The sequence below is a fragment of the Equus przewalskii genome, chromosome 25 (genome assembly GCF_037783145.1).
Source record: "Equus przewalskii isolate Varuska chromosome 25, EquPr2, whole genome shotgun sequence".
Taxonomy (NCBI): Eukaryota; Metazoa; Chordata; class Mammalia; order Perissodactyla; family Equidae; genus Equus; species Equus przewalskii.
In genome coordinates, this window is record NC_091855.1 from 8249350 (window position 1) to 8271974 (window position 22625).

The window sequence follows — 22625 nt, forward strand, 5'->3', positions numbered from 1 at the left end:
ATATAAAGTAGAGGAAGATGGGCACGGATGTTAGCTCAGGACCAGCCTTCCTCAGGAAAAAGAGGAGGATTGGCAATGATGTTAGTTTAGGGCTAATCTTCCTCAAAAAAAAAAAAGAATGTTAAAAAAAAAACAACTTGATGATGATGTTAATAAGACTCATTTTAAAGAGGCCAGAAGAAAATCTCGGTGAGTGTGCTAGAATAGTAAATGGAGATGAAGCAGAATTAATGTAATTTGGATTATTTTATTAAAATTTTAAAATGTTAAGATTGAACTGGATTATCTTAGTCAGCTAGAGATGGTATAAAAAACTTGGCAAAAGTGTGATTTTCCTCTGCTTGAGGACCGGAATAATACTGTATACATGGAATTTTAAAACGTAAGTCTAGATATTCTCTCCTCCTCAGCAACGTGTATATATACAAAGTAAACATGAGGGGCTGGACCAATGGCATAGTAGTTAAAGTTCACACTCTCCTCTTTGGCAGCCTGAGTTTCACCTGTTCAGATCCCTGGCATGGACCTACAAACCACTCATCAAGCTGTGCTGTGGTGGCATCCCACATACGAAAGAGAGGAAGACTGGCACAGATGTAGCCCAGGGTGAATCTTCTCAAGCAAAAAGAGGAAGATTGGCTACAGATATTAGGTCAGGGCCAATCTTCCTCACACACACACACACAAAAGTAAACATAAGCCCTAACTTTTCTGAAACTTTGTTTTCTTTAGACTGGACACAATATCGGGCAGAGAGTTCTCAGGTGAATTCCACGGAATTGATAGTAGAGTCATGTGTTTCTTTTCTCCACAGGAAAAACAGTTGCTAACTTCTCCCCAGAAATATAAACAGCTGTATCAGAAAGTCATGGTACAAACAGAAGATGAACAATTCAAGTTTTTAAAAATGGGCAAAAGATTTGAATAGACATTTCCTCAAAAGGAGAAATATGAATGGTCAATAAGCACATGAAAATGTGCTCGACTTTTTTAGGCAGTAGGGAAATGCAAATTAAAACCACAATACAATACCACTAGAACGGCTAAAATTAAAATGACCAACCACACTAAATGTTTATGAGACTATGGAGCACAAGAACTTTTCATATTATTGGTGGCAGTGCAAAATGGTACAACCACTTTGAAAAGTGGTCAAGCAGTTTCTTTCAGGACTAAAAGGGATATACTCTATGACTCAGCAATTCCTCTCTTAGTTATATTTATGCAGGAGAAATGAAGGCATATCCCTATGAATGGAAGGTGGATGCCAACGATGGCACAATTTTGAACTACTGATGAAATAAAAGAATGGAGAATGGAGTATTTGAGCTTGACATTTGCAATATTTTCCATAGAGTGGTCCAGGGTAGATGCCTAGAGAAGGAACTGTAATCCTATCATACTGTTCAGCTCCACAGTGAACAATATTTACGAGTGTCACTTCTTTTTATTTTTGGGAATACTATTTCTCTTACTGTGTATTTGTTCTGACATTAATGTGGCTACACTGCATTTCTTTTTTTTTTTGAAGATTGGCACCTGAACTAACATCTGTTGCCAATCTTTTTTTGTTTTTTTGTTTCTTCTTCTCCCAAAGGCCCCCAGTCCATAGTTGTGTATTCTAGTTTTGAATGCCTCTGGTTGTGCTATGTGGGACGCCGCCTCAGCATGGCCTGATGAGCGGTGCCAGGTCCGCACCCAGGATCTGAACCTGTGAAACCCTGGGCAGCCGAAGCAGAGTGCACGAACTCAACCATTTGGCCACGGGGCCGGCTGACCCCTGCATTTTTTTGTTAGTCTTCGTCTTGTATCTTCTTTCGTGCTTTGACTTTCTACTTTTTCTACCTGTGTTTTAGATTTGTGTTTTATGAACAGCAAGTCGTTAGTTTCTTTGTTTTTTAGATTGATTGAGATTCTCCCCACCACCGTCTCCACCAATTCCATTTCCCCCCTTTTCTGATTTGGGAGGTATAACCTTTTTTTAAGTGGTTATGCTTGGAATTTGAACACATCTATGTAACAAAGTTTAAAGTTAGCCTCTACTTTACCCTCCTACTGGGCAATATAAGGATCTTAGGATGCTTTAATTCTAGTCACCTTCCTCCTGGCTTAAGCACAGTCATTCGGTATTTTAGATGTCTTTTTATTTTTCTTTTGAAGCCCCATTAACTTGACATTATTACTTATTCCATCATTGTTTGTTTATATTTACCTACATGTTTGTAATTTTTTTAACTCACCGTTCTCTTCTGTAGCTCAGATCTTCCTTTGAGGATCGTTTTCCTCCTCCTTGAAGTATATTCTTTAAAAGTTTATTTACTGAGGGTATTTGGTGGTGAACTATCTCAGTTTTCTGAAGTATCTTTCTTTTGCCCTCATTCTTGAAAGCTAGTTTCACTGGTAACATAGACTCTTACGAATTAGAAGGAATTTCCCTGACCATTTAGCTCAGCCTTTTCCATTTCCAGGGAAAGCCTGCCACTGGGCACAGAGGCATACACAACTTTCCCAGGGTCCCTGCTACCAGCAAGATAAAGTACAATTTCTTACCCTGATACTGAAGATGACCCCTGGCCCCATTCATCTCCACTACAGGATCCCCACCATCTGTCCTGCTACCCTATGGGAACCCTTTGTATTAGGGAAGTTGGTTTTCTCGTTGTTTCCCAGTGACCGTATACCTGGGCTTATGTCATTCTTCCCATATATGGAATGCCCTCCCTAACCTCTCTGCTTACCTTGGTCTAAGTTCTACTCTTCCATAAAGACCTAAATTAAATGCCCTCTCTGCCGTGGAGCCTTTCTTGAGTACCCCAGCCCTCAGGTATCTTTTCCTGCCCTTTATTCCTCTAACACCTGTAGATAGCACATAGCCTCCATACTTGGTATTTTTCATCTCTTTATAGCTCATTTCCTCAACTAGAATGTAAGCCCATCTGGATCAGTGGCCTCCAAGCTTTTTGATCATGTAGATATCAGTGAAGAATTGTTGAGCATACTGCCAAATATATGCATATTTCCTTATAAATTTTATATACATGTAGTATTGTATATGTTATAAACACTGTAAAGTATCCACAGAATTGAAATGAAGAAAATGAGAAACCAATAAACAGAAGGGTCCATTAGTTTCTCCCTGCACCCCAGCATAATGACTTGAGAACATTCTTGGGTACTCTTACCCCTACTGCTTGGGGTTCTTGGACCTAGTAAAGTAGACGTTTGATAGGAATTTGGTGATGATGGTGCAGGTACTAGTTGTTCAAGTGACTAGGTCAGAAGGTGAATATTAGGAGTCCCTTGAACCTTATATTCTCTTCACTCTGGCCATTGGTACATATTGTTTCCTCTTTTTGCAATATTCTTCCCCATTTTTCCTGCTCTGCCTCCCCTTTACTTGTTCTGAAACTCAAAGGTTTGTTGTCCTTCCTAAGACAAGCCACCTCTGACTGCCTCATGTCTGGGTAAGGCTCCTGCCATGAACTTGTGGTATGCATAGTAATAGCCATTTACAGTCTCCCTCCAACATGAGACTTTCAGTTGTTGAAGGCATTCCTGTATCTTGTTCACCATTGTTCCCCTACTTCCCATCACAGTGTCCAGAACTTAATACATATTCAAAACCTGTTGGTTTGGGGCCTTGCCTAGTAGCGTAGTGGTTAAGTTCATGCTCTCCACTTCAGAATCCCAGGGTTTGTGGGTTCAGATCCCAGGCAAGGACCTAGCACTGCTCATCAAGCCACGCTGTAGTGGCATCCCACATAAAATAGAGGAAGATTGGCACAGATGTTAGCTCAAGGCCAATCTTCCTCACAAAACAAAAACAAAAACCTGTCAATTGGATTAGTATATCATGGAGAGAGGAGAGGGAAGGAAGTGATTGGGTGTCCTTAAAACCTAGATGGGGACCAAGGTCATAGCAAAAGATGACCTGCTATTTAGTGTCCAAAATGGGGCAGAATCCCTCTTTGCTCCAAAAGTGATTTGAGAATTGAATGATAGCTTAGATTTGAGAGGTATGTTGCTCTTCATTTTTCGGTGGGAACCCTAGCAGTTTCTTGAACTGTTGTATATTTAGACTATGTTTACTAGATTACAATGAATCTTTGAATTTAAACCTCTAAAATATCCAGGCTTTTGTTAATGTGGTGTGTTGAGCTGGTACTAAATACTCCAGAAGATGGAGTGACTTGGCACGCCTCATCCAGCTATTTAGAGTATTGTTATACACATCTCTGCTTTTCCTAGAAAAGTATGAACTCTTATTCAAGGACATAGACTGGGTCATTCACAGGAATAAAGAAGGAACCCTTGGAATGGATTTTAAGAAGGGAGAATCCATTTGTCCTTGACTGGTGGAATGTTCTCTCTCTGGCAGCATGGGGATAACAACACTCGATCATAAAGGAGGGAATCCATTGCTAATCCAAACCTCTACTTTCATCAGAGGTTTCGATCCCTGTCAGTATCAAGTCTTTGTTTAAACTATTTTAAAAACAAATTTAATTTCTTCATCTCTTTTAAATTTTATTTTATTCCAGTTTCATTTAAGGCATGAAGCAATTGTCAAAAAACAAACAAGCTAGAAAGCCAACCTAGTAGTCAAGATATACACTTCCCAGTTGTTAGCCTCTGACAGGAAGTGAGCGTATGATATGAATGACATTTGATTAAAGCAGCAGTCTTCTTTCCTTTTTTTTTCAACTATCAAAAAAGCTGGCTGAGGTTCAAAGCCCTGGCATTACTGTTGCAGGAAACTTGGTTATGTGATAAAGGTGTTCTACCTTCAGTGTTAGGTTTTGAATTAGTCTGTTTACAATGAGTAGGGTGCAGTAGTTTAAAAAGATCATGTTGAATCAGCAACATGGGGAGGCAGCATTGCTTTTATTCTAGCCATGCAGTTGGAAAAGGAAATGATTAGGCATCATATTCCTCATGGCGAATATCCTGTCAAGTTTTTCTAAAATCGTAAAATCAGAACTTGAGAGCTTAGAAGGGACCTCAGAAATATACTAGTGGAAAAGAGAAAAAAAAAAAACTGAAAGGGAAATGGAATTAGCCAGACTAAAGGGCAGGATTCTTTTAGTTCTCAGCAGGAAACACATGTTTATCTGGAAGAGATTTTGGTTGGACAGGTTGTTTGTATAAGAATCTTTTTTGTGAGGAAGGAAGACCAACCTGAGCTTGGAGGCTGGGGTTGGGGGTGGAGAGAGCAGTCCCTAAGCTTTGAGTGAATGAGAAAAAATCCAGAGATTTCCAATAGGGAAACCCTGCTTTCATAGGAATGATATGCTAATGCTATTAGCTTACTTTTAAGTTAGTCGTAATGTGTATTCATTTTATAAGATATGATTATATGGTAACTTTAAAAACAGAAATAGTAACTTTTAAAAAGATATGGAAAACTTGTGTCCAGAATAAAATCTGCACATGGGTGTTTATAGCAGGTTTATTCATAATTACCCAAACTTGGAAGCAACTAAGATGTCCTTCAGTAGATGAATGGATAAATAACCTGGGGAACACCCAGACAATGGAATATTATTCAGCACTAAAAAGAAATGAGCTACCAATCCATGAAAAGACATGGAGGAACCTGAAATGCAAGGTAAGTGAAAGAAGCCAATCTGAGAAGGCTAGATACTATGTGGTTCTAATTATATAATATTCTGGAAGAGGCAAAACTATGGAGACAATAAAAAGATCAGGTTGCCAGAGGTGAGGGTGGGGTGAGATGAGGAGGTTTAGGTGGAGCGCAGAGGATTTTTAGAACATTGAAAATATTCCATATGATATTATAATGATGTATACATGTCATTATGCATTTGTCCAAATCTATAGAATATATAACACCAAGAGAGAACCTGAAGGTGAACTCTGGACTTTGGGTGATAATGACGTGTCAATGTAGGTTCATCCTTGGTAATAAATATACCATTCTGGTGAATGATGTTGATAATGGGGGAGGCTATGCACCTGTGGGGCAGGGAGTACATGGGAAAGCTCTCAATTCTATTGTAAACCTAAAACTGCTGTTGAAAAAACAAAGTCTTTAAAAACATAGGGAAAGATATTTTGGGTGAAAATTAGTTGGCAAAATAGCACATAGAGTATGATACCACTTATGTAAGATTCAGTATCTATACAATGTATATATTTGGCATATACACCAAAATATTCAGTGATTATTTGTATAGTAAGATTTAAGATGATTTTTACAAAGAAACTTTTGTCTTTATAGTTTTCTGTATCATTTGCATTTTCTGTAGTGATCATATATTATCTTTATAAACAACAACAACAAAGAGCAAAGAGAGACATTTTCCATGTTGCCTCTGCTCTGACAGCTAAAAGCACATGGCTTTATTGTCCTCTCATGTTAAGATAAATAGGAATTTGGTGATGATGGTGCAGGCACTAGTTGTTCAAGTGATTAGGTCAGAAGATGACTATTAGGAAGGTATTAGGAGGACAGGAGATACCATGAGTGGGACATTTTCTCCTCAGTTAAATTTATTAATGAAGGATGAAAGAAAAATTGCCAGATAATTGGAAAATGCTTCCATTTTTAAGCATATAAAACCAAGATATTTTTTCTAACTTAAGCTTGGAGTTGAAGACAGTATTTTGAGATATTTTCCAGATAGTCAGCATGACAGTAAGAGTAATGATGGGGATGTACCTCAAGTGATCTCGGCCAAATTTGAAGGAACAGAAACACGTTTCCTCATTATCCTGAAACCTAGTGGTGATGAGCCACTGAGCAACGTTTAATTTTCATTTTAAAAACCTGAAGAGTGAAGAAGTGGCAGCTGGAAGTCTACTTATGGATGAAATCAGTGGGGAGAAATGAAATATTTGTCGAATCACAGCAACAGAATAGAAATTCTGATCATTTTTACCGAAGAGGATTGTAGGATTCTTGCATTTGATAATAGGGAGCAAGAGGGAATTTCTGTTATTAAATTATGTGTGCAGAAAGGAGTAGGCACAATAATAGTTGAAGATGATTATTGTAGGGATTTTCTAATTATACTTCACCTCATTTTACAAAGAGTTTGAAGCAGCTTGTTAGAAGTATATATGGCAGCAAAATATAACTAAGAAATCAGGACCAGGGTAAGTATAAATTCATTCTGTGGCAGATGCTATGGATGTCCTGCCCATATTTCTTCTCAGCCCACACAGGAAGGCTGGAAATGCTGGAGAATTAATGCCTCTTTCCCCTGAAGCAGCCATCAACCAATGATGGATGGGAGCTGGAGGATAAATATCCCAATTTCCTCACCCTTGAAGATGTTCTAGCAACTCCTTGAGATCCCTGAAGGAGTCCAGTCACATGGCAGAATGAAAGGGAAGAGGGTATGGGATGGGTTCCTGAGAGCCAAGGGTGTTGGATCAGGGAGGTTGGCATTGTTGTCTACTGAACAGACTTCGTAGAAGAGTATAAGATCTGCTGGCTTCTTAATAAAAGGCACCCTGGTCCTCTAACGTTGTCAACAGGGAGACCTGCCACCTGGGAGATGTGGCTAGACCTTGTATCCCTAGATCTTATTCCCCAGGAGTCACCTTCCTCTGGGGATTCTCACTTTTCACTAGGTCCGTCTGTCTACCATAGTAGCCCCAGAGGCTGGCTGCTCCCCTTTAATGCACTCTCTGAAGCAGAGCGCAGGCCTGGCTGGACAGTGTAAACAAAGGTTAATGCCAGAAACTGAAATGTACGCAGAATAATATGCACCAGATGGTCTCTCTTACAAGGGATGGTTAACACATTTTCTGTGTGCCATCACTGCTGGCCTTACTCCTGGTCCACCTCAGTGTTCCTATGCAGAGCCTTGTGGATGCCCCATTCCTGGGGCCTCAAAGGAGAGGGAGAAAGACTAGTCTCTCATCCGACTAAAGCTCCCCTGAAAGTCATTTTGCTGAGGACTTGACTTTCTCTCTGATGTTGGATAGTGGGAACACCACCCTTTGGGGAAAACCCACTCCCATTGCCTTACTATGGTTCAAATAAGACAACTATAGTAAGCCTAACTTCCATACAGGACGTTCTCGTAGACTGTAGCAGGGGAGCCATCTCACTACAGGGTGTGACGTGATCCACCCCATATTTCACAAGCATAACTGGATGGATTGCAGAGGGGAGCAAACTTACGCAGGGAGGCTAGTTAGGAACTATTGCATAGTCCAGATGAGAGGAAGAGGAAGGCATGAACTATACCCAATGAGCATGGGAGGGAGGGAAGATCATAGTAGGTTTTGTAGAACTTGACAGTTGATTGGTTGTAGGTGGAGAAGAGCTATCTGAAGGCATCTCTAAGTTTGTTTCTGGATGACTCTAAGGATAGTGGTACTATTATCTAGGAGGAAGAATGGGTTGGATAGGTGAGAAGAAGATTCAGCCTACAAGTGTCAAGTTTTCGGTACTTTGGGGATATCTTGGAGAGATGCTGAGAAGCTGCTTAGAAATAAGTTTAGTGGTTAGAAGCCAGAGCTAGAGCTGCAGATTTGGGAGTCCTCAATACACAGGCAATTGTTAGAAGTCAAGAGAACATATGAGGTCTCTAAGGAGAGGACCAGAAGAATGGTGTACAAAGAGCCTTGGGACACACACGTGTTTAAAATTGACTGAAAGAGAAGAGCTGGTGAAGGAAACTAAGGAGGAGAGATTGTAGAGCGAGAGGAATCAGATGATGTTGGAGCCAAGGTCCCTTTCTTCAAGGACTGAGAAAGGGAGAGTTGTACTTTGGGCAGTACTCGTAGATACTAGAGGTGAAGGAGGTTAGGGGACCATGGGAGTCAGGGCTGTCTTCTTGTAACAATGGCTTGAGAGGCCTTTCCTGTGGCTCTTGATGGAATTTCAGCCACATACAGGAGCTCTGTTCTGATCACCTTTTTGCTGACAGAGGAGGCTGGAGTGACGGATGAGGATGGGCTCAGCTTTTACGGGTGCTATGAACTGTGAGTCCTACTCAAGAGAGTCAATCTAGTAATGAATTATTTTTGTTTCCTCCACTTGCCTATGATAGCCATCCCCATGAGTTTTCATGACTGTAGGTGTTTATGTAGGCTGAGCTTCCTCACAGGGAGCCAAATCCCTGAGAAACACCTGTGGATAGTTCCTGTAGAGTCAGGGCTCGTAATACGTTGAGTCTAATCACTCTGTCTGAATTTGGAAATAACCATGAGTCATATGGTTGAGCTATTTTTAAAAAACAGAGAAGATTCTATACCACGTTGTGCCATTTGGGGGGCTTTTGCTTGCCATTTTAAAATACCAACACTCTTTGTTGCAGCCGTTGTCACTGGTGCTGGCACAGATTCCAGGAACCCTCTCCCCATCCTGGTTCACCAAGGCCTCCTTCCTCTTTTCCAGACAACTGCTGATCTCAGCCCATTTATGAAGTCTTCCTTAATTAATCAGAGGGCTAGATATGCAACTCCTATGATTCTCTCTTCACTCAAGCCCCGCTAAATGCTCTCACCCACTGGTGGTGTGTGCTTGTTGTAGCGACTCAGGTTATGTATTCGCTTAACACATGTCCTAATCTTTCTCTGTTTATATCATTATCGTCTCAGACAGGGATCATCTAAGTTTAAATTTTTATGCATCATGCTTTATGCACACAGTTCTGTGATCAGACGGCTGCTTATTCAGTGTGTTTGATGATAGTAAGCAAAATTCTCTCACTACCTTATTACCTTTCAGGGATGTATTTTGGAGATATAAACAATGTAATACTTTCTGGTTCTTTCTTGACTAGTAACTTTAGGTTAACTTCTAAGATTTTCCTGTTTGTTTTTCTCACAGTTGTTCCCTCCCATGTGCACAAATGATAAACCCAATATCTCAGGAAGAAGAAAAAAGACATTTGATAACATTACTCAGTAGTTCAACAATGGGAGACAGAGTCTGGCGTCCCCACTTCTATCATCGGCCGCTTGACCTCGCTTGACCTTCCTGTTAGTTTCTGTTTCCTCACCAGAAAATTTATTACTTTCCAGGGATTCCAGGAGACCCAATGTTAATAAAGGACACCATGCAGTGTGGTGTTACCCATAAAGCCCTGGGATAAAGTCAGGAGTGGAGGATTCTGGTGGGAGTTCTGACTCTGGCTAGCTAGATGAACTTGGGGCACCTTGTTTAACTTCTCGAGGCAGTGCTTTGCTAGGTGTTGATTCCTCTTTTAGGCAATTAGGCGATTGGATTAAAAATCCTTTCTATTCCTTGAAGGCTATGGTAGTTTGAAGTAAGGGTTTTGGCAACAGTTGTGATAGGTAACACTTAGTTGCTACCTGCCAGGTACTTTTCTAATTATGTTACACTTATTAATTCAGCGAGTCATCAGAATGGCCCTTTGAGGAAGGTTCTCTGGCCCTTCACGTTCTACAAATGAGGACACTGAGGCATAGGAGATTAAACAATTTGCCCAATGTCCTCCACCTTATAAGGGGGAGAAGCAGGATTCATGCCTGGGCTCCGGATCCTGCGCCCTCAACCACCACACGTTCCTCTCCGGCCTGTTCCGTCAAAAGGCCCACAGGCTCCTCCTCAGGGGCCCTTAAGACAAGCACAGACCTCAGGAAGCAGCAGTGCCTCTGTGTTAAGCAAATTCAGCTTAACAAAGTTAAATCGTATGTTACAGAGAATCAAAGTTATTTCCTTTCTGCATATATCAGTAATTCTGGAGTTAAAATGTGCTAGGCCGTAGACTTTCTCTCTGATTTCATTTGCTTACAGTCATTTGAAAATGAGGAGCCATGATCCATGCTTTTGGCTCACGTCAGCATGTTTCAGAAGTACTTTCAAATGCAGATTTCTGGTACTGAAATATAAAACCTTCAATTTAGGTAGGTAGATGGAAAGACTAAAGAGGATGAAGTATTAGCAATTTTTAAGATAAAGTTAAGCCAGTTATACAGAGACTTCAGAGAGACCCTCCTCCCACACAGAGGCTCACATTAGCTGACAAGTTTCAGTCCATTACAACTTTTTGCAATGAAAACTTCCCTGGGGTGGTTTGGTGGCTCCTAGTCGCTTATGCCTTCTGAAGTTCTCAAAAAGAGTGTGTGGGATGACGATCAGATTTTATGAAATAGAATTTTATTTCAAAATAGTTAATTTCCATTATATATGACATAATAATTCTCCACCCTGCCAATGAGATAGCTTGTCAAAACCGACTCCCGTCAGACGCATCAGGGCTTGGGGCCTGCCCACCTCTGGAGACTGGAATGTGGTTTCCCTGCTGGGGCCCTGAGCCAGCTGCCTACCGACTTGAGGCATTGAGCTCCTCAGGAGCAAAACGGAGGTTGCGATGCAAGTTTTGGCTGTAAAACACGTTAGGGTTGCCTGACATGTTCAACCAACGTGTGATCTGAAAGAGTTCTCAAAGCCCCGGCTGGTTGAAGGCACACCAAGATTAAATTGTCTTTTGTAGTCCTTTTAACTAAGTCCTAAGTCAACAGGAGGCTGTGCAAACAGAGAGGAAGCTCCCTGTGCACTGCTTGGGAAGTGGGGGTGGAGTCTGTGCCCAGGGGAACATGGTGCAGCCTGAGAGCTCTTTCTTCCTGGTCATGGCCTCCATCAAGAGAACGGTGATAGGGATTGGAAGCCGGGGGGCTCCTGTTTTCTTAAATGACCAAATGTCTGGCAAATTCCAAGGCGTGTGTGCAAGTGTGCATGAGTGTGTGTGTTTGCTGTTTAAACAAAAAGAGGCACATGTGCAAAAGAATACAGAAGAGAGAAGAATGAAGTTTTGTTAAAATGACCCATAGGAGGTTCTTCTGAGGCAGCTGGGATAGAGGGGTGAAGAAGAGACAGCCCCCACTGTTGAGGGATAAGGGAAGAGGTTGAGGTGCCTCCCAGGTTGCTGTGGGAACAGAGGGGAGGGGCATTTCACCTCAATTTAGGATTTGGGGGAGGCCACTTAGGCTCTGAGGCAGACAGGATAAGTCTAAATTAACTAGTTGGGGAAAAGCGGGGAGGGGCATTCCAGGAGGGGTGAAGGCATTAAGGGATGACCAACAAGGTGGACAGCTACAAGCAGGTTCCCCCTAAGGTCTACAGGCTGTAAGCAATCACCTAGAAAATTCGTAGGTCATGGGGGCTGGCCCTGTGGCCGAGTGGTTAAGTTCGCGCGCTCCGCTGCAGGCAGCCCAGTGTTTCGTTGGTTCGAATCCTGGGCGCGGACATGGCACTGCTCATCAGGCCACGCTGAGGCAGCGTCCCACATGCCACAACTAGAAGAACCCACAACGAAGAATATACAACTATGTACCAGGGGGCTTTGGGGAGAAAAAGGAAATAATAAAATCTTTAAAGAAGAAAAAAAATTCGTAGGTCATGATATTGCTATGGTAATAGCTGTTGAGGGGGAAAAAGGATTCAATTCGTGAAATATTAAAAATGCAAGTGAGCTGACCTTTTAAAAATCTTCATAGGATTAAGAGATTAAATAAGTAAATTCTTGGTAATTAGACCCCCAGGGAGAATTTAATTTGCATGTAGATGTGATCAGTGTTTAGTAATTCAATACTAGTTTGCATTGGCCAGTGTTCAGCTGGGTCTCAGGTTGGTGATAACATAGGCTAGATATAGGGTGATACCATTAGGCTAAATTTTTATCATCTGCCAGCAAAGGAGCATTAAAATTGTTCATTTTGTGGTTACTAAATGACTTCTAAAGTATTGAGGAAGAGAGCATACAGTAGAGTGACTTCTGTTCTCATGTGACCCATATTCAAAATTATAGGAACTTCTCAGGAATATTGATTATGATACTATCCCCACAGGGCTTGCGGGGCTGAGGACAGGGGGATATTTTATCTTCTTTAGACAGATGGGAAACCGACAAAAGAAAGTAATTAGGCTGCTTGCCAAAGGTTTAACATACATACCCCAAAAGGAAAACTATAGGAGGTACAACTTTAACGGTGCTAGAGCCTCTGAAGTCATTAAAATCTTAACCAAATTCATCTTGGCTATTTCTGCATTTCATTCTTTGAAATTTCTGATGTAGACCCTAATTTTTACTGTTAAAAAGAATGTAGATGGGGCCAGCCTGGTGGCACAGCAGTTAAGCGCGCATGTTCCTCTTCGGTGGCCCGGGGTTCACCGGTTCAGGTCCCGGGTGTGGACATGCACCACTTGGCAAGCCAGGCATCCCACATATAAAGTAGAGGAAGATGGGCACGGATGTCAGCTCAGGGCCAGTCTTCCTCAGCAAAAAGAGGAGGATGGGCAGCAGATGTTAGCTCAGGGCTAATCTTCCTCAAAAAAAAAAAAAGAATGTAGCAACTGATATCTATATAGCATATGTTCTTGCTTTGTGGTATTTTTTTTTTATTGAGTTATTGATAGGTTACAATCTTGTGAAATTTCAATTGTACATTAATGTTTGTCAGTCATGTTGTAGGTGCACCACTTCAGCCTTTGTGCCCACCCCCCACCCCACCTTTCCCCTGGTATCCACTAAACTGTTCTTAGTCCATAATTTTAAATTCCTCATATGAGTGGAGTCATACACAGATTATCTTTCTCTCGCTGGCTTATTTCACTTAACATAATTCTCTCAAGGTCCATCCATGTTATTGCAAATGGAATGATTTTGTTCTGTTTTGCAGCTGAGGAGTATTCCACATCTTCTTTATCCATTCGTCTGTTGATGGGCACTTAGGTTGCTTCCACGTCTTGGCTATTGTAAACAGTGCTGCAATAAACATTGGGGTGCACAGGACTTTTGGGATTGCTGACTTCAGGCTCTTTGGATAAATACCCAGTAGTGGGATGGCTGGATCGTATGGTAGTTCTATTTTTAGTTTTTTGAGGAATCTCCATTCTTGCTTTGTGGTATTTTTTATAGAAAAAAAATCCTACAAGTTGATTTGCTGTATGAAAGGAAATGCATATTTAAAACTTTGACAGGTATTATCAAATTGGTCTCCAAAAAAAAAGTACTCTTGAGGGGCCAGCCTGGTGGCCTAGCGGTTGGGTTCACGTGCTCGGCTTTGGCAGCCCTGGGTTCACGGGTTCAGATCGCAGGCGCTGACCTAGCACTGCTCGTCAAGCCGTGATGTGGCGGCATCCCACGTAAAATAGAGGAAGATTGGCACAGATGTTAGCTCAGCAACAATCTTCCTCACAAAAAAAATTCTTGAAATAGCTAGTTGTCAAATGATACCATGTGGCTAGCTCTGTGATAATACTTTGAATGCATTTCCTCATTCAGTCCTTGGAAAAATCCCATGAGGAAAGCACTGCCTGGTTTACTGATGGGAACACCAAGCCTTAGCAGGATAAACACCACTAGAGGCAGCGGGGTCCGGACTGGAGCCCAGTTTATTCTTCTACCAGCAGAGGATGGAGGTGCCTGTTGCCCCACACCCTTGTAAGAACGGGCATGTTAGCAATCCTGATAAGTGTTTGCCCATTTCAGAAGTGAAATGTCATTTACCTCCTGGCTCCTGTGTGACCATCTTGGATAGGATTGGACATCTTGGCATGTTTATTGTCTGTCTGCAGACTTTAGTTTTTTGAGTTGCCTATTCATGTCCTCTGCCCCATTTTTACTAGACTATTCGTCCTTTTTTCTTATTGATTCCACGTATTGTAAATAGTAACCCTTTGTCATGTTGCAAATCCTTTTCTCCCCAGTTGTTTCTTTCAACTTTGTTTTGTGTCTTTTGCCAAATAGAACTTTAAATTTCCGAAGTTGCAAATCTGTGAATGTTTTATGGTTTTAGAGTTTTCTTATCCTTATCCCATATCAGGACTATATTTTTTCTTTGTTTTCTTATCTTTTATAATTTCCTCCTTAACATTTATCTGAGATTATTTTGGTGGAAGGAGTGAGATAAAGATATTTTCCAAAAAGCTATCTAGTTGTTTGAACACCATTTATTGAATAGTCCATCTTTTCCCCATGATTTGAACCATATTCTCTTTCAGCTAAACTGATTTCTACTTTTGGACTCTTCTTGAAGTGGTAGGGCACTCTTTCAATTATTGTGACTTTAGCATATGTTTTAACATGTAGAGCAAGTCCTCTGCCATTGAAATTTTTGGACAGTTTTTAAATATTTTTGGTATCAAATAAACTTTGAAAAAAGTTGTCAAGTTTAAAACATCCTTTGGCAGTGTTGCTTGGTTTTTTGTTGAATTTAGAGATTAGTTTAGAAAGAATTGACAACATTATACTATTGAGTCTTCATATCTAAGTACTTCATTTTTACATCTTTTCATATTATTCAGTTGGGTTTTATAGTTTTCTTTATATAAATCTTCACTTCTTCTCATAAATTATTCCTACATAATTTAGTTTTTGTAGCTGTATGAGTAGAATATTTTTTTATTATATATTCTAATTGATTCTCTTGATATACTAAAGATGTGTTGATTTTTAATGGTTTATTACTGTCCATCTTACTGAGCTCTGTCATTAATAAATTTGGCTGAATTCTCCTGAGTTTGCTACTCATGTATCAAACAACTCCAAATAATGGTATCTTTGCCTCTTTTTTCCAATAGTTTTGTCTTTTATTTTGTTTTCATTTCTAACAGTTTTGGCGAGTACTTTCAGAGTGTATTGAGTAATAATGGTGATAATTGGTCTTATTTGTTCTTGACTTTCATGGGAATTTTTTTTTAACCTACCATTCAGCTTGGTGCCTTTGACGTGTGAACGTACGTTTTAGTCATATTAAAGAGACAGTCTTCTAACCTTACTTTTCAAAAGGTTTTTTAATGGATTCCTAGTTAAATTTCATCAAGCGCCTTTTCAACATCTATTGAAATGATCATACTTATTTCCTTTTACCTATTAATAGAATAAGACACAATAATAGATTTTCTAATAATATACCCTTTGTTACGCTTCAGGGAAAATTCCCACTTGGTCACACTGGGCTTTTCTTTTAGGATAATGCTGGATAGTGTGGAAGTTCCTGATTGTCTGCGTATAATCGCTACTGGGAAAAGTCCATATAAAATGAATCCTTCAAAATGAGGACTAAATTTTGTTAATAGTTAAAAAATGGAAGAAGGAGTTTGAAAAAGGAAACTAGAATTATGAAAATCTTTATTATATTAAACAAATTTTGTTCCCTTGCTCTAGACACTAACTTTTAGAAGAAAATGATTTTCAGAGAATTTTGCTGTAGCAGAATGCTACCTATTTTATTTTTTCATTTTTATAGTACTGTTTTAAATAGGATATTTTTAACAAGTGTTTGAGGTGTCATCATTTTCTCAGGAGCGTAATATGTTGATACTCAAATTATTCTATCTTAAAATGACAGTCACATCATTTTATCAAATTTCTTTTGTTCAGTTGTTAACTGATCTAACTGTGCCAGAGCCTTATCTGCCATTGGCTTTGGGTGTGAATCTAGCTGTTTCAAATGTCACTTTCCATAGACTGCATGGAAATTCTTCAACCTTAACCAGATTTTCAGTTAATTTATATTGCATATTAAGACGTTCAGTGTATACATTACCACATCAAAGAAACTGAGAAGCCAATGTCATGGGCGGGGAAAAATGCTGATATTAAGTAGAAAGAAATATTTGTGTTGGGGACTAAGTGGAAAGGAATAGGAAAGCAAAGTCCCCATAACAGGAAAATATTCACTAATATTTTCTAATATTGCTTTCTTATTCACTTTGTAACTACACAAACTTCAGTAATGAAGACCCCTACATCAATATTTATGAGTGAGCTTGATATATAAGCAGCGGGGTACTTTTCCTGAGGTCCATAATTAGAATTTAGATGGTCCAGAAATTTGATGGGAGAAAAAATTTTCCATCTTTATTTTCATTAACTTATAATATGAATGTAGCATTGTTTTTCCATTTACAAACAAACCACAGTAGTATTAGCAGTACTTATGATGTTGTCACAATAGAAATCACAGACGTTTTCATGTCATGTTACGGTTTTCACAGACATTTTGAAAATGCAACTTAACATCATCACTACTTCAAAATTATTATAAGGACTAGGCCTACCACTAAGTATTTAATTAATTTATAGAAGAAGCACATATCTTATTCTATCTCACTTCAAACATATTTTCATACCTGATTTCCTTTGTAATCTTACATATTGTATTTTTCTGGATTATAAAACTTTATTCTGAGAAGTGACCCATAGGCCTCCTAGACTGTCTCAGAGGTCATGACATAAAATGATAACTAACCTCTGATTTCTTTTTTCTCTTATATCTTAGGATATATCAGTTATATCTTTTAGTCCTAGGATTGTATCCCTTAATTTCCTTTAAGAAATGAACACTTTTCTTCTTTTTCTATTTTGGACCAGGCTTAAACACTAACATTATCTTGTCCTTGAAGGCTTAAAATAATTCACCCATGAAACCATCTGAGTCTGATGGTTTTTGAGAGATAATCCTTAGAAAACTTTATGGATTTCTTCCAAAAATTTCATCTGTTTGGTTCATGTAGCTCTTCTTCAATTAATTTTGGTCATTTACATTTTCATGGAATTCTTCCAGATTTTAAAATTTATTGGCAAATTATTCTTATATGATTCCTTAAATTTCTTTTGCATACATGATTAATTTAAAAGCATTATTAAAGAGTTAATCTTTATTAATCACAAGACGGTGCATACATTGGAAAAGTTCTAGTATAATTCTGTGGAAAACATTATTTATTATCTTTAGATGGTGCACAGTTTTCAGAGTCTTCAGATTAGGAGCCACTATTTTAAAAAGATGAGGTTAGAAAAGGCACTTTGCACCAATTCCAGGTTAATTTCTACCTATTCCAGGTTAGCAGAGGTGGTGCTGAGACTGATGCTTTGGGGCAGCACTCTCTCTGGCTGTGTGGGGGCAGTTCCCTCATTCAGTTTGTGAGGATGCCAGAAAGAAAGGGAAATAATGAGGAACTCTGTTTCACTGGCCAGTAGGTATAGCCAATGGACAGACCTGAGGTCCTGGACAGCTGGACAGGGACTAGGAGGCCGTGCTAATGTCACAAACCTGAGCATCAGAACCCTGCAAAACCCATGCTCTGTGCTGGGGACACTGGCCCAAGATAGCCAGTTATAACCAGACAGTGGGAAGCTCAGGGTTCACCTAGGTCTAACCCTAACATTACGAGTCCTGAGGTTACCAGGAAAGCATGATGATTTTTCTGGGGTGTTTTGCATCTTGAAGCAAGAAAAAATAATTTGGGGAGTATTTGGACTATCAAACTTTCTCATACACTAGGTGCAGATAGATTCATTACACATTGTTCTTTTTTCCCTTTTTTGATATACAGCTACTCTCCAGAGAGACCGAATCTTCAAGCATTTTACCAGGAAGCGCCAAAGGGCTATGCGAAGGCGAGTCCACCAGATCAACGGACACAAGTTTATGGCCACGTACCTGCGGCAGCCCACCTACTGCTCTCACTGCAGGGAGTTCATCTGGTGAGAGCTCCTCCAGCTTCTCTCCTCCTCAGAGCGTCTTTCTAAGGGAGGCTTCCTCCGGTTAGGTGTGATTTCAGGAGAAAGCAGGATTATTAAGAATTGTTTTAGGATGCGATTTTTGGCTCTTATTTTTAACTTGTTGACCCAGCAATTTAAATCCCTAATAAAAGAAAATCTAAAGAATTTGCAGATCCAAGTTTTAGATGTTATTTCTTTTCCCAAACATTTTGGTAAGGGTGCTAAAGGAATCATGAACTGGTCAAAAACCACTACTCAGAGAGAGAGGTTAATTGATGAATAATCTGCTCCTAAGGAAGAAAGAAATATCAACAGTATTGCATTAAGAAGACATGAATCCCACGATGAGTTATGGAAATTAACTGTTGTAATTCAGCACACAGTGGTCTTCGGCCTTATGTATGTAGCCGAAGGTAATAGCTCTCAGTGATCATATACTATAAGCCCTGGCATTTAGGAATTAAGATAATTAACAGTCAAGAAATTCTAGATGAATTGGGGCAATATCTTACTATACGTGTGACTCAAGCTTAAGTCTCAGTGGCGAATCGATAATGTAAAATAAGTTTAGGTAATAGTTATCTTCAATGAGAGGCAACATTAAACACGTTTATTTGGAAAGAGAAGAAGAAATACCCCTCATGCACAGAGGAACATACACACATACACAGCCATCTCAGAAGGAGAAAACACAGTTTAGTGTCTGCAGCCTGAAAGGAGATCTATGTTTTTGTTGCAGACTTTAGCATTTTGTTTAATGCAGGCAGAAGAACTTGGTTCAGAGTAATTTCTGAATATTGATCAATTACTTTGTATTTTGTGATGATTTTGGATTTTATGCCTGTTAGCAGTCAGAATCCAGGGTTAGTTACTGATTCTGGCATCTTTAATCAAGAATAGAATCTTCTCTAAATCAAAGGCCCCAAACTGGCTGCTGATATGAAGTCTACAAATGTGCCATAACAACTGCAGTCTTAGGAAAAAGTTCCTATTGCATTTTCTATTGAAAAACTCAGATGCCATGACGTCTTTGAGCCCATTTTCCTTCTTTGCACCAGTCTGCACTCTCTAGCTGCTTGTGGTCCCACCTCTCCCTGTGGTTTGCTTGACCTGAAGGGTCACTATCCGTTGCCATTTATTTCATGTCACACCGTTCTGCTTCCTTCCTTTATGTGACCTGCCTTTATGTGACCTTTAAATGCCCGTATAGGCATTTGTAGTGACAACCTGTGACCTCAACTAGCATTCTTAATGGGAACTTATTTGATAATTTCACTAAATTTTTTCTATCAAGGAAACATTAACTCCCACCCAACCAGCCTTGTCACATACACACACACACACCCATATTTAAAATATTGGTATATGTGTTATATACATATGGGTAAGAGTATGCTATGGCATTCAGTCTCATCACCTGCTAGATGTGTGAACCTAGACAAGTTTTATAACCCATCGGTGTCTCCCCATTTGCAAAATAGAGACAATAATTTTATTTTGTTTGTATAGTAAGCTTTTATATAGACCTTAAAGTGCCAGACACCATTCTAAGCGTTTAACATTATCAACTCTTTATCTTCATAGTAACCCTGTGTAGGAGGTACTGTTATCATTATTCCTTTTTATAGATGAGGAAACTATGGCTCAAAGAAGTTGACAACTTGCCCCAGTCACACCCGGGCCATCTGGCTTCATGGCTATGCTCTTAGCCATCCTATTATGTGCGCTACCTCACCTGGCTTTTGTGAGGATTGAAAGAGATGGTACATGTCAGCTGGTTGGCTCAGTGCCTGGCAGATCTTACAGGCTTAGTAAAATGTGGCCTTTGTTAATGAGAATGAGAATAACATCACCATCACCCAGAGATTGTATTAGGGAGACAGAGAGCTGGAAGCTGTAGGCATGACAGGCACATTGTGGCCGCATTTCTGCTCTCCCGTGGACTCTGGGGTGATGTGGGCACAGGAAGAGAGAGGGTGCCTCAGGTCAGGCAGCTGCAGTGGACTCATCTGTTTATGTCCATACGTGAATCTGCGTCTGTTTACTTCACCCTCTGCATGTCTTCACGTGTACGTGAGAGAGGATGCTAAACTAGGTGGTGGAGTGACGCCTCAGGCTGAGGCTCAGTCATACGTATGAATGAGGGTTTATTTTCGTTGAGGACTTGAGGCCTTGCCATGGAAGTGGTTGAATGAGAATTGCCTATTCCCACCTGTTTATATCATCTGGAGCATTCTAGGCCATCAGATGATTTCCTCTGTGCCTTGTGGTAACAAACAAGGGCTCAAAAAGCACATCCTCTTTGCCTCTCCTCTGAAATTGTGTTTTTCATAAAGGACCAGAGGATGAAATTTGTTTTCCTTAAGTACTGTAATTATGGGAGCAATGTTGCTGAAATATTTGACTGATGGTCACTTTTTTCTCTATTGTTTTGAACAGGGGAGTATTTGGGAAACAGGGTTATCAATGCCAAGGTAAGAAAACATTTTTAAAACCATGTTTAATCTTGTTTCTATGTTAAAAATTTATTATGCCAGGAGGAAACAGGATACATTCCATTAATATTGTGATAAATAACTCTGTAGGTCAAATGAGACTCCCATAGAATTACAACTCTTTAGTTTTGGTTAAATTTTGGCTATATATTTTTCAGACAACATAGAGGGAATGTTTTTATTCCTAAAGCCAGGATGCCTAATGAAGTTTAGTTGTTTAAAGTTTTGTCTGTGCAATAATGTGAAAGTACTAAAAGGTAATGCCATTGTGTGAGCAGTGCCCTTGAATCTTGAAGATAAATTTTTGTTTTTCTCCAATTTCACCATCAATAGGGGAGAGAAGTTTTCTTATCTTTGCCCTCATTGGAAATAGAAGTTATTATCCAAGTTGCTTTTTTGATTTTCTGATTTTTAAAAGAATGAGAGAAGTGTTCAAAGTTAAGCTATTAATGATCTTGTAAGTCATTACACATTAAATTTATTTCGATTTTTACAATTCTAAGATAAATCCAATTTACTAGTGTTCTGGCAGAATTGGAACGAAATAAAAGTGGAAGGAGTGGAAGAAGACTCTTTACTCAGGAGATTTAGCCAGACTGGACTGGCCTGTCTTTTATTTGGGCCTCCCTATTGTTGGCTTGAGCATCGTCACACGGTTTATACATATGGTACCTGTCTTCTTGATCTATGCTCTACAGATGATTGCTGAAATAGCAAAACATATCCTAGAGTGGTAGCCTTCATGTAAATAAGGAAATCCTGCCTTCTTTTCTGGAGGAGGTGAGGTAAAACTTTATTTCCCTTAGAAGAATGGAATAAGACATACTTCAATGTGTATGAACAAATTGATTGAGTTCTCAAATTTAGAAAAAATAAAATATATAATAAATACAACAACGGTAACTGACCTTATATTATTAACCTCAGCCCCAAATGAGAACAGAGTTCACAGGTCAGAATTGACGTCACTTTTTGACCTGGACCTCCCCAGCATGGGGATTTGCCTGGCAGCCAACTCCAGTCTCTCTCATGCATAGTGCCAGGATATTTTATGGGCTGATTTTCAGTGGGCCACCTGCTGTTAAAAGAGCCAGAAAGAACATTGGTCAGGAGACATAAGACACCAATTTGTTTACATCTTGCTCAGGAATATAAAACCAAATACCTGACTGGAGAAAGGTATACTATACTAACACTAATCAAAAGAAAGTAGACAAAGCAGAGTTCAGAACAAGGAGAATTATCAGGGACAAGGAGAAGCATTATGTAATAATAAAGGGGTCAAATCTTCAAGAATACATTACAATCCTTAACATGTATGCACCTAGTAACAGGGCATCAGAAATATGAGAGGCAAAAACTGATAGAACTGCAAGGATATACAGACAAATCCACTATTATAGTTGGTGACTTCAGTATCCCAGTAACTGACAGATCCAGCAGGCAGAAAAATTTGTAAGAATATCACAACTTGATCAAATTGACGTTTATAGAATATTGCATCTACCAACAATAAGTGTATGCATTCTTCTCAAGCTCACAAGGAACATTTATCAACACAGGCCACATTCTGGCCCATAGAACAAACCTTAACAAATTTAAAAGAATAGAAATCATAAGTATCTTTTTGGACCACAATGGAATTAAACTACAAATGAATAACAGAAAGTTA

General features: G+C 39.6%; 1 protein-coding gene across 1 annotated transcript in view; it reads left to right on the top strand.

Annotated features, from left to right (window-relative positions):
* The window catches only part of PRKCH (protein kinase C eta), a 213011-nt gene that overhangs the window by 95257 nt on the left and 95129 nt on the right, over window positions 1-22625 (top strand). Inside the window, exons 3-4 of the mRNA XM_008529606.2 lie at window positions 18290-18440; window positions 20898-20932. Coding sequence (XP_008527828.1) covers window positions 18290-18440; window positions 20898-20932 — 186 coding nt within the window. The remainder of the gene's footprint in view (window positions 1-18289; window positions 18441-20897; window positions 20933-22625) is intronic.